Source organism: Spermophilus citellus, assembly GCF_964194105.1.
Source record: "Spermophilus citellus genome assembly, chromosome: 1".
Lineage (NCBI taxonomy): Eukaryota > Metazoa > Chordata > Mammalia > Rodentia > Sciuridae > Spermophilus > Spermophilus citellus.
Genome location: NC_138182.1, coordinates 157990653 through 158004727, shown reverse-complemented (window position 1 = coordinate 158004727; position 14075 = coordinate 157990653). Strand labels below are relative to the sequence as shown.

The window sequence follows — 14075 nt, the reverse complement described above, 5'->3', positions numbered from 1 at the left end:
CTGAGTACACAGGTTTCACCTAGATGTACCGAGAAGGCATGATGGGTGTGGTGCAAACCTCTGGCTCGAGGTCAGAGCTGGTGCCTCCTCCCCACTGTGTGTTCCCCCTCAAGTCCCAGTTTCCTCATCTGGAAAAGAAACTTCACCTCACAAGGGTGTTGTGAGATTTGCGGAAGAAAATGAAAGCAAAGACATTTGAAATTAGAAAATGCAAGGCACACACAGAGTATTTTGAGCTGCATTTATTGTAGCATGAACAAAACCACCCAGTCAATGCCTGTCAGGAACCCTGGGGCCCCGTCCAGCCTGCGCAGTGAGCAACAGTGCTGGGTGTGTGCCTCACACCTGCTGCATGATAGCAGCTCCCAGCACACCTGAATGGCTAAGCAGCCAGGGCCCCAGTGGGGACTGTCCCCAAGGGATCTACGGTGGCACAGAGACCAATGCTGTGGGCCCTATGCTGTTTGTTTGGCTTACAGAGTTGATTTTTTTTAACTAGTTGCCAACAACTTAAAATCCAGACTATCTCACATCAAAATCTGGGTTTGTGGCTTCTCTGTATTTCTGCCAGCTCCCATATCGCAGGAGCCAGCCACAACTGAATAGCAGCTACCACCTTATGATGAAGACCTGTATTTTGCCACAGCCCCCACGACATACTGTTCTTCAAGGCAAGTTGCCATTTTCAACTGGACTGCACAAACGTTCCTCTTGTCACAAAGTACAATGTCTCTGTGTCTGGTCTTCAGGTGGTCAAGTCAGACTGAAGCAGGCCTCAGACTCTAAAACTATCTTCACTCACTTGTATAACCCACCAGGCCCTGAGGGCCTCTGAAATCCAGACCTCTGTACTAGCCTGCCACCTCCTCCTCTTCATCTGTAGCCCAGGAAGGGGTGCGGCAGTGTCATTCCACATACACCCCTTCACATAAGAGGCAGACTTCCCAAGCCTGAGCTAGTTTGCTTCTTTAGAGGTTTTCAAATCTGCAAGCCTGGAAGCACTAGTAAGCAGGGTAGGCCGTTGGCTCCATTGGGGTGAGCGAGGTTGCAAGAGGAAGAAGCCAGACCCACGGAATGCTGTGCTGGAGCGCCCTCTGGTGGCCACCAGATAGCTCTGCAGGCAACAGGGAAGATTTTCAAACCTGATTCCAAGCCCAGGAACCAACCCCAAAACAGGTTCCTTTCAACTCCATGGGGCCATACTTTGGGCTTCCAGTTGCTTCCTTTGAAAAATCTTCTTGACTCCCATCCCACCACTCAGCCATTCCCTGGGCATTCTGTCACCCACCTCAGTCCCCAGCAGGGCCAGACTCCTTCCAGGTAGACCCTCTTCGGGATGGGGTCCAGCATCACGGTTCTTCATATCCCTGTGCTTTGCTTGAGTCTTGGCCACAGCAGCTTTGTGACATTTGCAGGGAATAATCCAGAGGCAGGGGAAGCCAACTCCCAGCCTACTGGGGGTGAGGCAGGGCACTTAGGTGAGAATAGGCTAGGCGGGACCTCAGTGACCAAGGAAGCTTTATGTCCCAGGTAATGCTGCCACTGAAGAGCTGGTGTGGCCCAATGGTCATTCTTCAAGAGAAGCAAGGAATCTGGACTTTTATGTGAAATGTACCAATTTTTAAAGGTTGTCTCAAACGCATAAACTACCCAGGCCAAAGACACCTTGTAGAGAGGTTGGGTCTGGGCCAAAGGCCCTCACTGGAGAGCTCTGTTGAGGTCCCACAGCTGACAGAACCTCCAAGTTGGTGGGCACAAGCCAGTAGTTTTCAAAGTTTTATCTGAGTAGTTTGTAGCCATCATCATGTTGGATCCTGAGAGGCAAGTGAGAGAAAGAAAATTCTTGGACCCATTTCAGAGTCAGACACTGAGGCTGAGGTGGGCTCCTGGCAGGCTTAAGAGCATAACTATAGAGAAGAGCGCTCTGGAATTGTGTTGCAACAGCAACAGCAGGCCCCAAAGCTCACCCCACACAATCATGCACAGAGACGTGTGTCCCAGCGTGGGGTGGAGCAGGCACACATAGTACCACAGCAGCACCTCCCACTGATCTGGCCTGCACCCCCTTGACTGCACCCTTCCTAGTCCCTTGGAGAGCCCACTATGACAGCACCCACACATGGTGGCTTCCCTGTGCACAAATACAAATGCACACTTACACACACACACACACACCCTCCACGTACAGAGCTCTAAGACAAGCAGCCCAAGTAGAGCCAAAATGGCCTTCTCTGGGCAGACAGTGCAACCCAGCTCACAAAAATCTTTGGGGCTCAGGTCCAAGTAGAAACCTCCTGTGGCCTTGCCCATACAGTAGGAGGGTCCTGGGGGGGTCCCCACCAGAGGCCTTGGTAGGCCAGGCATGTGGCCATGTCCTGCAGCAGCCTCACCAGTTAGCCTTCACTGCTTTGATGTCACTCACGAGGTTCTGGGCGAGGCAGATGCCAAAGATCTGTAAGACAGAGGGCAGGTGAGGGAGGGACAGCAGGTACTGGGCAAGGGGAGGGGCACACGGGGCTATGGCAGTACCTGGAGGAGGGCGATGCCCACAAAGACACCAGCCACAATGATCAGGTTGTCCTGCAGCCACTTCTCAAACTGGCCCACACAGCCTTTGGTGTGGATGGAGCCCTGCTGCTCCAGCTCCTAAGGGCACACAGAAACCAGGCTTGGCCTGCCTGCCACTGCAGCCTCGCCTCCGCCCCTGGCCCCTCCTTCCTTCAGCCTGCGAAATTCATCCCTGCCCCAGGTCCCTGGCCTGCAGCACCTGCTCCCCGGAGCTCTGCTGCAGGGTCTCTGCCTCCCCGGCTCTCCCATGAGGTCTCAACATGGATGCCTCTTCTGGAGACAGGCCTTTCCTGAGCACCCAGCCCCTCTCCCCTCACCTTCCAGGTTCTCAGCCAAAATTGGCACATGACTGTCTTATGTATCCGTGAGCTTGGTGCCTTCCTCCCTCCACAAGCACAGGGACTCTGTCTTATCAGCACTGAATCTCTAAGTCTAGGGCAATGCTGGCCACAGAGCAGGTCCACAGAGAGTGAAATGAGCAACGCCACCTATGCAGAGCCCACAGGCCCAGTCCCCTCAGTACCATGCCCTGGTGTCCAGGATTTCCGGCACCCCCCCCCCCAGTCCCATAGAATTCCTGAGGCTTTTCAGTGTCCCCACCTGGCCCCAGCCCTGTCCCCAACCATCTCACCAGTTTGAGCCGGACATCGTAGCCACACTGAGTGTTGAGGACATCCTCCTGAGGGGAAACAAGCCATTAGTGCCTCAGTAAGGACCATCCCACAGGGGCCCATGGTGCCCGAGCAAAACAATGGTCTTTCTCAGGGAAGCAAACGGAACCAGGGATTGTGCCATGGAGCACCACGCTGAAGCAAGGCTCCCCCGGCCCCTTTGCCTCTCTCCCAGACACCAGGGCGTGTGGCTGCAGCTTAGGCCTGCTGCCTATTTATCTGGAATCTTGTCTCCTTGAGTTTTATAAGAATGAAGAGACACCTGGTCCTTGGGGTCACAGATGAACTTCTACTGCATGCATGTCACTGTGAGAAATTTCTGCTCTGAACAAAGACATAAGGGGTCAGAATCTCCTACCCCAGATCCCTTGCCTGCCCCTGGTCATACTGGCCTGCTGGCCTGGTGGGGTGGTGGCAGCTATGGCTAGGGAGACCCCTTCCACACACACCTGTGACCGAGTGTGATGCCAGCCCTAAGGCAGCCTTCAGCTGGTCCCCGGAGCTGTGTTTAGTAATACAGGCTGCAGGAAGGCCCCAGGACCAGTCCCTACCCTCCAGGTTCCTTCTGTTACCATCTTGGTAAAATCAGACACAGGTTTTGCTGAAGTGGGGAAAGGCCCAGCCCCAGCAGGCCTCAGTGACCAGCACCAACTGCCCTAGTGAAGTGACCTCCCCCAATACCCACATCCCCAGGGCAAGGCAGAGCCAGGTGGGGCCCTAGGGTGGGTTTTTCCCAGACAGGGTCTGTACCCTGTAACGCCCCCACCTCTCCTCCAGCCCCACTCACCGCAGGGTCCCTGACGCAGCAGGAGAAGGGGACCCCGCAGCGCTCCCGGCTTGGGTTCAAGTCAGTGCAGTTGAAATATATATTGAGGTTCCAGTCGTTGGGCCCTCGGGCTCCGCAGCAAGACCACTGTGGGGCAAAGGAGAGCCCAGGTGAGCCAGGCCCTTGGCTGGGAGCCAGGCCCACCCTGGGTGCCTGGTTCTGTTTGGGGATAAGAAGCCCAGGCCACAAGGAGACAAGGCTGGGTAGGAAGGGGTCTAGAGACAGCCAGGCAAGTGGGCACCTCCCCATCCCCACAGTAGGCAGGCCAGGATCCACAGGGATCACAGAGTGGACAGAAGCCTAGAGCTCCAGGTTGGAGGGAGTCATGGGGTACAGGGAAGGGGGCCCTCAGCTTGTCCCCCTAACCTAAGAGGAGGGAGCTTGAGGATCATGGCTTCTTCCAAATCGCCCTGAGACAGAGGCACCCTGATCCACTGAACTGCACTGGATCTCGCCACACTTGCTCCAGAGATTTGACAAAGTTCTCTTTTTATGGTGCAAGGACAGGAGAGGAATCCTGCCCAGCCCTCCCCCACACACACTGTTTCCACTTCATTATCACCTGCTGGCATCACCCTGAGGCCCCATCTCCTCTCCTAGGACATTCCACGCTGCCCCCTAGGCAGGGGCAATGGCCAGTGTGAGGCCTGCAATAACCCAAGAGCCCACCATCTGGTGGCTGAGCCAGGGCCCCGCACTCAACTGAAAGCAGACAACATGTGCCGCAGGAAAGCCACCCACAAAGGCTAGGGCTCAAAGGCAGGTGAGGGACCAGCTCAGGGGCACACAGGCAGGCCCCAAGGGCAAAGCCACAGGAGTGAGGCAGGGCCATGTGGCTGTGTGTGTGCAGGTCTTAGGGCACAGCTTAGCCTGCACCTGTGCCCTCTCACTGGCTCGGTACCTGCTGTCCCTGCTGCAGGACAACAGTCCCCACTCTCCACACCGCTGCTTCTTCACAGAGAGGCTTCCAGGTCACCATTCAGAGGTTTTCTCTTCACCCTTCTCCTTTTCAGCCCTTACCATGATTTCTCTCTCTCTCTCTCTCTCTCTCTCACACACACACACACACACACACACACACACACGCACCTGTTTTGCTTATTTATCATCGGTCTCTCCTGACGCCATTCCCAAGGGGACAAGTTACATCTTTATTCACCACTGAATTCCCAGCACCTGACCCAAGGCCTGACCCAGGGTACACCCTTCGCAATTCTGTGCTGAATGAACAAATGATCCCACTGCAGCTCCCTGCTACATGTCTGCCTCTGCATTGGGTTGAGCTCCTCGAGGAAGGCACCAGCTCCAGTCCATTTCTGGGTCCCAGAGCTGACTCTTGGTGGTAGATGGCATCAAGGACATGTGACTGTGTAAGTGGGTATGATCAGGTTACTGTGAGTGTGTGACTGTGTGTGGGTGTGAGTGGACAAGAACATGCAAGTGGGAGGCATCTAAGATTTTGGGAACTGTTTTCTGGCTGCTTCCCTACAGGGCTTAAGTTTGCAAGTGAGAACAGGGCTGCAGTGGGGATCTCAAACTATGTTCAGAAGCTGAACACAGTTCACTGACAGCTGCACTGTCAGTCATATAAAAGTACAGCACACGCAGTTATGTACAGCGCATACTACTTGGTAGTGGCAATAAACAACTATGTTATTGGTGTACGTATTGACTATACTATCATTATTTTAGAGCCGATTCCTTCTATGTATTTAAAAAAAAAAAGTTTAAAGATGGGTGTAGTGGCATACACCTGTAGCCCCAGCTACTTGTGAGGCTGAGGCAGGAAGATTACCAGGAATTTGAGGCCACTCTGGGCAAACAGCAAGACCTCATCTCAAAAAAAATCACTGAAAAATACTATACCATATAACACTAGCATCAGCATAACCCATCTGTGTTCTCTCAGTCTCTTGTTTATATCAAGAGGCCACGTCAAGTTGATTGTGTGAACTGTCCAGGTTTGGGTAAGTACAGTCTGTGATGTTTGCACAATGATGAAATCACCTAGCAACGCATTTTTCAGACTGTATCTCCAACTTTAAGTAATGTGAGTATGATATAAATGAGAGAAGACTGACAGGTGTAACAAAACACAAGTGCTAGGATCAGTGGCAAACAGAGCCCCTCTTCCATTAAAGGTGGTAGCAGCAAGTAGTCCTGACTGATACTTTGGGCTCAAGAATCAGTAGAAGAGAAAGTCAATATTTTAATGTCAAATTTCCCCCATTTAAGTGTGTCATAAGCCCTGAACTGAAAGCTGCCAGTTGTGACCCTCTGGTCTCTGTTTCCCAAATCTGTGTCCTACAGGGATCACCAGAAACTGGCTTCTAATGGGATGGGGCACTCCTGGGTCTCCTCCCTGGGGTGTGTTGGCCTGGATCAGTGAGGGGCAGTCCTAGCACACAGAGAACTTGCACCCTCTCTCTCTCTCTCTCTCGTGTGCCCATCGGGCACCTCCTTCATTTGGCCCATGCTGGATATTGCACTCACATATTCCTGAGCAAAGTCAATGAGGTTCTGGAGGTCAATGTCATCCCGGTAGGCCTTGACGTTGTTGTTGATGAAGAGGTTGAGCTGGTCTCGAATCCAGTCCTTGAAGACAAAGGCTAGGATCCCTGTTGCCAGCTCCAGGAAGAAGATGAGGCCGAGGAACACAGAGAACTGGATTGGGGACACACATATGGTGGGGGTCAGAGATGCAGGGCTCTGAGGTTGCCAGGGGGAAGAGTTCTACCACCAAAACTCAAGGGAACCAAGAATCCCCAGAGTCCCCAGTCCCCATCCTCCATTATTTTAGTACTGTTTACTTTAAAAAAAAAAAATAGTCCTCAGTACTTTCTTTTCCCCCCTCATCTATTATGACATGAATTCACAGGTTCCAGCAGTTCAGTCTAGTTTTCACTGGTTCTCACAAAGTTTGCGTCTCTGGGTGGGGCAGGCTGGCACTTCAGCTGAACCCTGGTACCTTTCTCTTTGGCTTCCTTCTTTTTCTGATCATTTTCCTTCACACATTTCAGGAAGCTGTCTTGGCTCTTAAGAGTGCTTAATATGTTCAATATGCACATTAATTCTCTTGGCAAGAATCTTGCCCTTAACTTGCTTGTTTACAATAATGCCAACAGCATGCTGGGTAACACTGTAGACTCTTCCAGTTCTGTCATGGTAACATTTGTAGGGCATTCGTTTTTGAACAGTATCCACTCCCTTAATGTTCACAATATCACGGTTCTTGTAGATTCACATACATATGGCCAAAGGAACAACTCCGTGTTTCCTAAAAGGCCTAGAGAACAGCGGGTTCCTCTCTTTCCCTTTGGGTTTGTCATTTTGGCAAGTTACAGGAAGGCAGTGATACTGGCAGAGAGGTTTTGGGGTTTTTTCGTTTTTGTTTTTTTCTGGAGGGGGGTATTCTGTTTTGTTTTTGGTGCTGGTGAAAGAATCCAGGGACTCATGCACCCTTAGCAAGCACTCTGCCCCTGAGCTCCACCCTTACCCCCTTAGTGTAGTTTTACCATGGTAAAAGACAGTGCTATCATTACCTACCCATCCTTTGGTAATTACACCTGCTTTCCTGAAAAATCACACTTGTGTATAAGATCAGTTCTAGGTTTCAAATGGAGCCAGCTCCAGCTCTCTTCTGACTCCGGGGGCACTGAACTGGATTTTGCCCAGATACTGAACTGGACAATGCCACCATCCCACCAATCAGAGCACTACCTCCTCCTAGCCCACAGGGATTGGTCCAGAGACAGCCAATCAGAGCCAAGGACATACAATTGAAGCACTCAGAGAGGAGTTAAGAGTACCCACAGCCTCCAGTAGGAGTTCCTGGAAGGTCAGGGTGAAGCCAGCACCTGTCCCTGAGCTTCTTTCCACCCACAGGGAATGGAACCAACAGAGACCTGGCTAAGTGACCTATGGACAGCATACCCCTGGTTTGTTTTTTGTTGCTGTTTTTCACATGAGCCAATAAATACACTTTCATGCTTAGGCCACTGGATTGTGGGCACTTACAACAAAAAGAATCCTAACAAATATAGATCACATGAATCTAAAGATGACAATAGCATAACAACAAAGCTACCTGTTACTAAGCACCAACTATACTGCAAAGACCAGATGGGAAGAGGCTGGGTCTCCATTGGATGGGGACACTTACAAACTTGAGCAGGAAGGTGTTCTCCCTGAGGGCTCCAATGCAGCCTGCAAAACCCAGCACAGACATGACACCTCCAACCACCACAAACAGCCATACTGGGTCGAGACCTCCCAGATCTGTCAGCGCTGAGATATTGGAGAGAACTCCCTGGGCAGGGGGAGAAAAGGCAGGTATGAGAGGCTGGTCTTCCCACAGCCTCACCCCAAGGGCAGTCCCAAACCTTACTCCAATTCCTTACCTTCTCACCCCAGGCCCAGAGGCCAATGGCCAGGAACAGGGCTCCCAGCACCTGCAAAAACCAAAAGCAGAGAGCTCAGGGGTGGACACTAGCACAGGTCACTCACTCATCCTTCCCTAGTACCCAGGAGCCTTCAGAAAGCCAGGGGAGAAAGAGGGACTCGGGCTGTGAATGGAATCTAGAGTCCTGTCCACCTTCCCAAGGCCACATCTCAGTGTTTCTTCCCCACAGGACAGCGTGAAGGATTGAAGCCACCCACAGCCTCAAGAAGGACCTTAGGAGTCCCTTCCTGGAACTTCAAAGTAGAACATATACTTCTGCCCAGAAGCAAGAGCAGCTTACTGAGCCCTTGCTCCTATCCCAGGCCCATGCTGCAGCGCCACCCCCCTAGCCTCCTCTCTGCCCATTCCCAAACCCAGCCCTCCTGCAGCCCTGCAGCCCTGAGACTGCCATCTGACCCTCCTCCATAGCTTCCAGATCATCTCCCATCATGGGTTTTTTATTGTTGCTTTTGGCAGTGCTGGGGATTGACCCCAGGGTCTTGCACATACTGAGCAAGCTCTCTAGCACCAAACTACACCCCAGCATCTTATGATGAGAGCGTCCAAAACTCACAATCAGTGACCCCCGAATGATGAGGAATCTCAGTGCAGAGTAGGGTCCTGCTAAGGGGCCCCAGCCTACCCCTAAGAAACATCTCACCACAGCTCTGCCTGGGTCTTCTTAATACCAGCTATGTCCACCTAGACAGCCCCTGGCACCACCCTCATCTTTCCCACCACCTGCCTCAATTCCTCACTGGAAAGAGCTCTGAAAGTTAAGGTCAACCACTCTGTCATGCCTGATCCTGGACATCCAGATTCAGGAGACTCCACCAGAGAGTACAGAGACAGCCACTGCTCTGTGGCCTTCCATTTTCTCAAAGGGCCTGTCAAACTGTCAAAGGCACCCCTGACCACCCTTCTCTTCTCTGACAGTAGGTTCCACCCACTACCGTACTCTCTCTCTCTGGAAACATCTTTCCTTCCCTCCTCCACACTGGGTCCAAAGATGTGCAAGCAAATATTACCTCTTCTGCCTCACCACACTTAACCAGCCCCCAGCTTTTGGACTGGGGACCAGCCAACACTTTCTTCTCCTAAACCACTCCCTGGTTAACTCAACCCCCTTCCTCTACTGCTTCTTCTCAGACTCCTTCCCAGGACTCTCTGCCTTCCCCTACCCCATACATACAGCCATGCCCCCAAGAGTCCAACCTTAGCCTTCCACCCTTCTTCCTCCCATACCCATTTCCCACCCTTCCATAACACTGGCATCCCCAGAGCTCCACACGAACTTCTCCCAGGTTTCAGACCCCTATGTTCAAACTTCCTGCTGCAAACACCTCGGTGTCCAGGCACTGTTCCAAGTGCTGGGAATATACCCGCCAACAGAATAGACAAGCTCTCAGCCCTCGTGAAGCTCATGCCATGCAGGAGAAAGAGACAGTGAGCAAACAAAGACATGTCAGGTACTCACAGATCCTTTCAAGAAAATCAGACCAGGGATTGCAAACTGGAGTGACTGGGGGTTCTGGGCATGCTTTAGATGACTAGAGAGACAGGGGCACATTAGCTGAGGTTTGAATGATGTTTGAAGGGGGAGAGTATTCCAGGCAAAGGGCTTGGCAAAGGCCTGAGTAAGATCATGTATGGTGATGCTGAAGGGTGCCAAGGCCAGAGCCACAGGGCACTGAAGGCCACAGAACAAAAATGTGGGCTATTAGTAGTAGTAGGTACTGGGGATTGAACCCAGGGGTACTTTACCAGTGAGTACATGCTCAGTCCTTTTTATTTTTGAGACATGGTCTCACTAGGTTGCATAGGGCCTTGCTAAGTTACTGAGGCAGGACATCTCCTGACTCCACCTCCCGAGTTGCTAGGATTACAGGCATGAGCCATGACAACTTGCTGTCAGCTGCATTCTAGAACAGTGAAAAACCATGAGAAGATTCCAAGCATGGCAACACCAGATCTGCTTGACATCAAAAAATTTAAAAAATAAAACACATAAAGGCTGGAATGTAGCTCAGTGGTAAAGCACTTATCTTGTATGCATGAAGCCTTGGGTTCCATTACCAGAGCCAAAAAAGAAAAAAGTCTCTGGGCCTGTTTCATAGGCATCTCCCTTGGGCCACCTTGAACCAAAGCTGAAATCCATCCCCTCCCTCATGTGGCCCAGTCCTGTCAATTCAGCCTTGGGCTCTTCTTGGAGCTTTCTCCACCTTTCCCAATGCCACTGCCCCTCTCCGGTCTGCCAGCTATGAAGCTATGTCCCAGGCCGCCTCTCTGTCTTCCCCACCTCCAGGGCCTGCCCCTCCAAGCCAGACATAGCTGCTTCAGTACAAGTCAGGTCAGACCATTAATCCCACCATGAAGCCCTTACTACTCTATGCTGCCCTAACACAAAATCCAAATGCTCAACTCAACCTCAATCCCCTGCCCAGGACCCCCAGAACAAAGCTGGGTCTCTCCTACCTTTCCTTCTTGACACTGGGGGTTACCTCTTGTTCACTACTCTCCCTCACCAGCACCTATTGCTACTCAGCTGTCACCATAGTTGGCTATATGACCATAGATAAATGACTTAACCTTTCTATGTCTATCCCATCAGTTACCCCATCTACAAAATATGAACAATAAGGTAGTTGAGAGAATACAACTCATTAAAACTCATTTAACCTAGGGGGCAAACTTCAAATCACAGGTTCCTAGGCTGGAAAGCTGAGACTCAGAAAGGAGAGGCGACTAGCCTAAGGCCTCCCAGCTAAGCCTCCTATACCCAGGCCTCCTGACCCTGACCAGTGCTCCCTGCACACTGCCCACACCCTCCAGAGTTGAGCACCAGTGAAGGACATCCACCAGAGAGGCAAGCTTCAGCATCATGTGGGTGAAAGACGGTGCCACTGAATCCTACTGACCACAAGTGAAAAGGCTTGACATTCTGACCCAAGGCTTGGGAAACAGACTGCAGAGGTGGCAGCTTTGGACATGGGATGGGGGGAGGGAGAAAGGAAAGATGACTCGGCAGGGCCAGGGGCACAGATGCCACTCTGGGAGAGGCACAAGCAGCTCCCTTCTGTGAGCAGGGGCAACGCGGCTTGCGAGCCTGGGTTCGGTCAGCTGTGGAATGCTGCATTCCGTTCCCCAGGGACAGCACCCGGACTCCGAACAGGAGCGATTCCTCACCCTGCGGCTGAGGACTCGGCTATTGCCCTTGCCCGCCTGCCTCCTGGTACCCGCTGCAGTAGGGAGAGGGCTGTGACCCACCCCACTTTGCGGGAGCCTAGGGCGAGGCATCCATCCCCGGTGCTGGAGGAGCTAGGAGGGGAGGACAGGCCAGAGTGTCCCCTCCGACAAATCCGGGCAGGGATTCTTCTCCCCATAAGGGGGTGGGGCAAGAGAGGGGCCAACCCACGTACAGCATGGCCCTGGGGTCTGGAGGCAAACACTTCTTCCGCCACTGGGCCTTGGGGTCACACCGGGAGCCTCCGCAGCCCCGCCGCGGAGGGTCCCGCCCCCCAGCAATCCGGGGCTCCCTCGGGTGGTCCAAGGACTCGGAGCGGGGGTGAGAGGAAGGAGACGGGGACGGTCCGAGCCGCGCGCTCTCGGAGCAGGAAGTGGCCTCCCGCAGTAGGGGACTGGACCTCCTTCCACCAGCCCAGCACAGGGCCCGAAGCCGACCCCGTGCTCACCCAAAAGACAATGTTGAAGCCAAACAGGAAGTATTTCCCGCAGCAGCCGACCTCGGGTTCCTGGAAGTGCTGGTGCTTGCCGGGCATGGTGAGCGGCCACCCTCCGGCCCGGGAACCGGAGCCGGCGAGCGGGCCCAGCCCTCAGCGGGCCGCCCTGGGCTCGAGCCGCCGCGGGCCTAGCCCGGCGGCTGCGGCTTCATGGCCGCGGCCACACAGAGCGCCCGCCGACCCCGCCCGCCCCGCAGGGACCGCCCCCGGCGCCCGGGCAGCCCCGCCTGGAGCGCAGAGCCGTCCCCTCGGAGCCCCGCCCCCGTCCCGCCCCGCCCACAGCCCGGCTCGGTGCCCCCGAGGCCCCGCCCCCGAGTCGGCTCTATCCACAGCCCGACTCCGCCCCCTCGGAGCCCAGCGTCGGGTCCTGGCTCCGCTCCCAGCCAGAGTTTGTCTCCCTGGAGGTCGGCCTCCGAGTCCTCTCACAGACCGCCTCACCAACCTCTGGCGTCCTTTAGACCTGCAGGAGATGCCTACCGAGGGCGCCAGCGACCGCCACGTGAAGATTTACAGATCCCTCAGCCCCTGCAAGGCTCAGTTCCAGCGGCACCCCGATGTTCGCCCTTGCCGTCTAGAGTAAAAGCTGCTGGTGAGCGGATGGCGAAGGTTAACACACCTATCGCAAGTCTAATTACAGACCGTGCATTGCATTCAACAGAAATTCAGCTGATTCTTTCTCAGACTCAGGTCAAACGAGGACCTGAATCTTGTGAGTGCCAGCCTGCTGCTCTTTCAGTTTTGCTGGGAACCTGTCCCCCACCCCTTGGTGGTTGAGGTCTCCCAATAACCCCTCTCCCTCATATCAGCTTGGACCCTGGTGGGCCTCCTTGGTACCTAAGAATCTCACATGAGCTCCTTCCAGGCAGGGCGGGGACTTGAGGGAGCCTGAATCTTAAATTTTTGGAGCCCTCTTTAAAAATAATTCCAAGTTTGAGGCTGGAGTTGTAGCTCAGCGGTAGAGTGCTTGACTCGTACGTGTGAGGTACTATGTTCGATTCCCAGCACCACATATAAATAAGCAAATAAAAAATAAAGGTCCATCAACTAAAAAAAAAATACAAAAATAATTCCAAGTTCGTTAAGAAGTATTTATTTAGAACAAGTACCTAACTTAAGCTTCATCATCTTCAGGTGAATCCACCTCTAACAAAACTAGAGCAGGGCGTCCACTACCATCAAGCTCCTGTCCTAGGGCCTGGGCCTAAATCAGGCAAAGCAGACTCCACTGGCTGAAGGTGAGAAGCCATGGAGGGCTTCTCAGTTCTCAGCATCCACCTCTCTATATACATATATATACACAAATAGCTGGGTTCTCCCTCTAGCCTTCCAACACTTGAAGTGGGGGGGGGGCAGGAAGGGCTGCCCCACTCTGGGGACCCAAGCACAGGTGATCTAGGGAAGGGACAGGATACAGGAAGGGCACTGACAGATCCAATGAGACTCATCACAAAGAGGAGACACCCCATCTCTCAACTCCCACTCTCAGCATATCAGTGGTCTCCAGCCCCTCCATCAAAATGGAAAAGGCTGCCCCCTCATAAGATACTGGGGTGTAGTTTGGTGCTAGGCCCCAGTGGGCACAGATTAAGTACTGGACCCATAGAATTCTCCTGTCATCTTGTCATCAAGCCCCCTACCAAGACCACCCCATATCCCACCCCCAGGTAAAAGAAGGAAACCCAAGAGATTCTTGCACCTTGCTGCTGCACTGTCCCCAGGCAAAAAGAAGGACTCAAACTTTTCCACCTAGCTGCCCCTGGGCCTGGGCCTAATACCTGTTAGAGTACTTGTATGAACCCAGGCATGGTGTAAGCACCAGTAGTTCCAGC

General features: G+C 53.2%; 1 protein-coding gene across 3 annotated transcripts; it reads right to left on the bottom strand.

Moving 5' to 3' along the window:
- Positions 1–1619: 1619 nt before the first annotated feature.
- TSPAN17 (tetraspanin 17) lies at positions 1620–12475 on the bottom strand. 3 transcript variants are annotated; one of them, XM_081304129.1, is made up of 9 exons: positions 12199–12464; positions 8466–8516; positions 8228–8374; positions 6559–6729; positions 4027–4152; positions 3200–3247; positions 2530–2646; positions 2391–2452; positions 1620–1814 (listed from the first exon to the last, which is right to left on the bottom strand). In XM_081304129.1, the coding sequence occupies exons 1-9, from the start codon at positions 12283–12285 to the stop codon at positions 1778–1780; spliced, it is 846 nt and encodes a 281-aa protein (XP_081160255.1). In that variant the 5' UTR covers positions 12286–12464; the 3' UTR covers positions 1620–1777. The 3 variants fall into 3 exon arrangements, with proteins under 3 accessions (XP_081160255.1, XP_081160256.1, XP_081160257.1); XM_081304130.1 differs by lacking the exon at positions 8228–8374 and having other exon boundaries at positions 12199–12475; XM_081304131.1 differs by lacking the exons at positions 8228–8374; positions 8466–8516 and having other exon boundaries at positions 12199–12475.
- Positions 12476–14075: the final 1600 nt, after the last annotated feature.

What these genes read in the sequence shown, in the direction of transcription:
- TSPAN17 (XM_081304129.1), bottom strand. Translation starts at nt 12,285, where the DNA reads ATGCCCGGCAAGCACCAGCACTTCCAGGAACCCGAGGTCGGCTGCTGC. An exon ending in TCTGGGCCTGGGGTGAGAAG is followed by an intron (nt 8,375 to 8,465) that starts GTAAGGAATTGG and finishes CCCCCTGCCCAG; the next exon opens with GGAGTTCTCTCCAATATCTC. An exon ending in ACACCTTCCTGCTCAAGTTT is followed by an intron (nt 6,730 to 8,227) that starts GTAAGTGTCCCC and finishes TCCCCAATCCAG; the next exon opens with TTCTCTGTGTTCCTCGGCCT.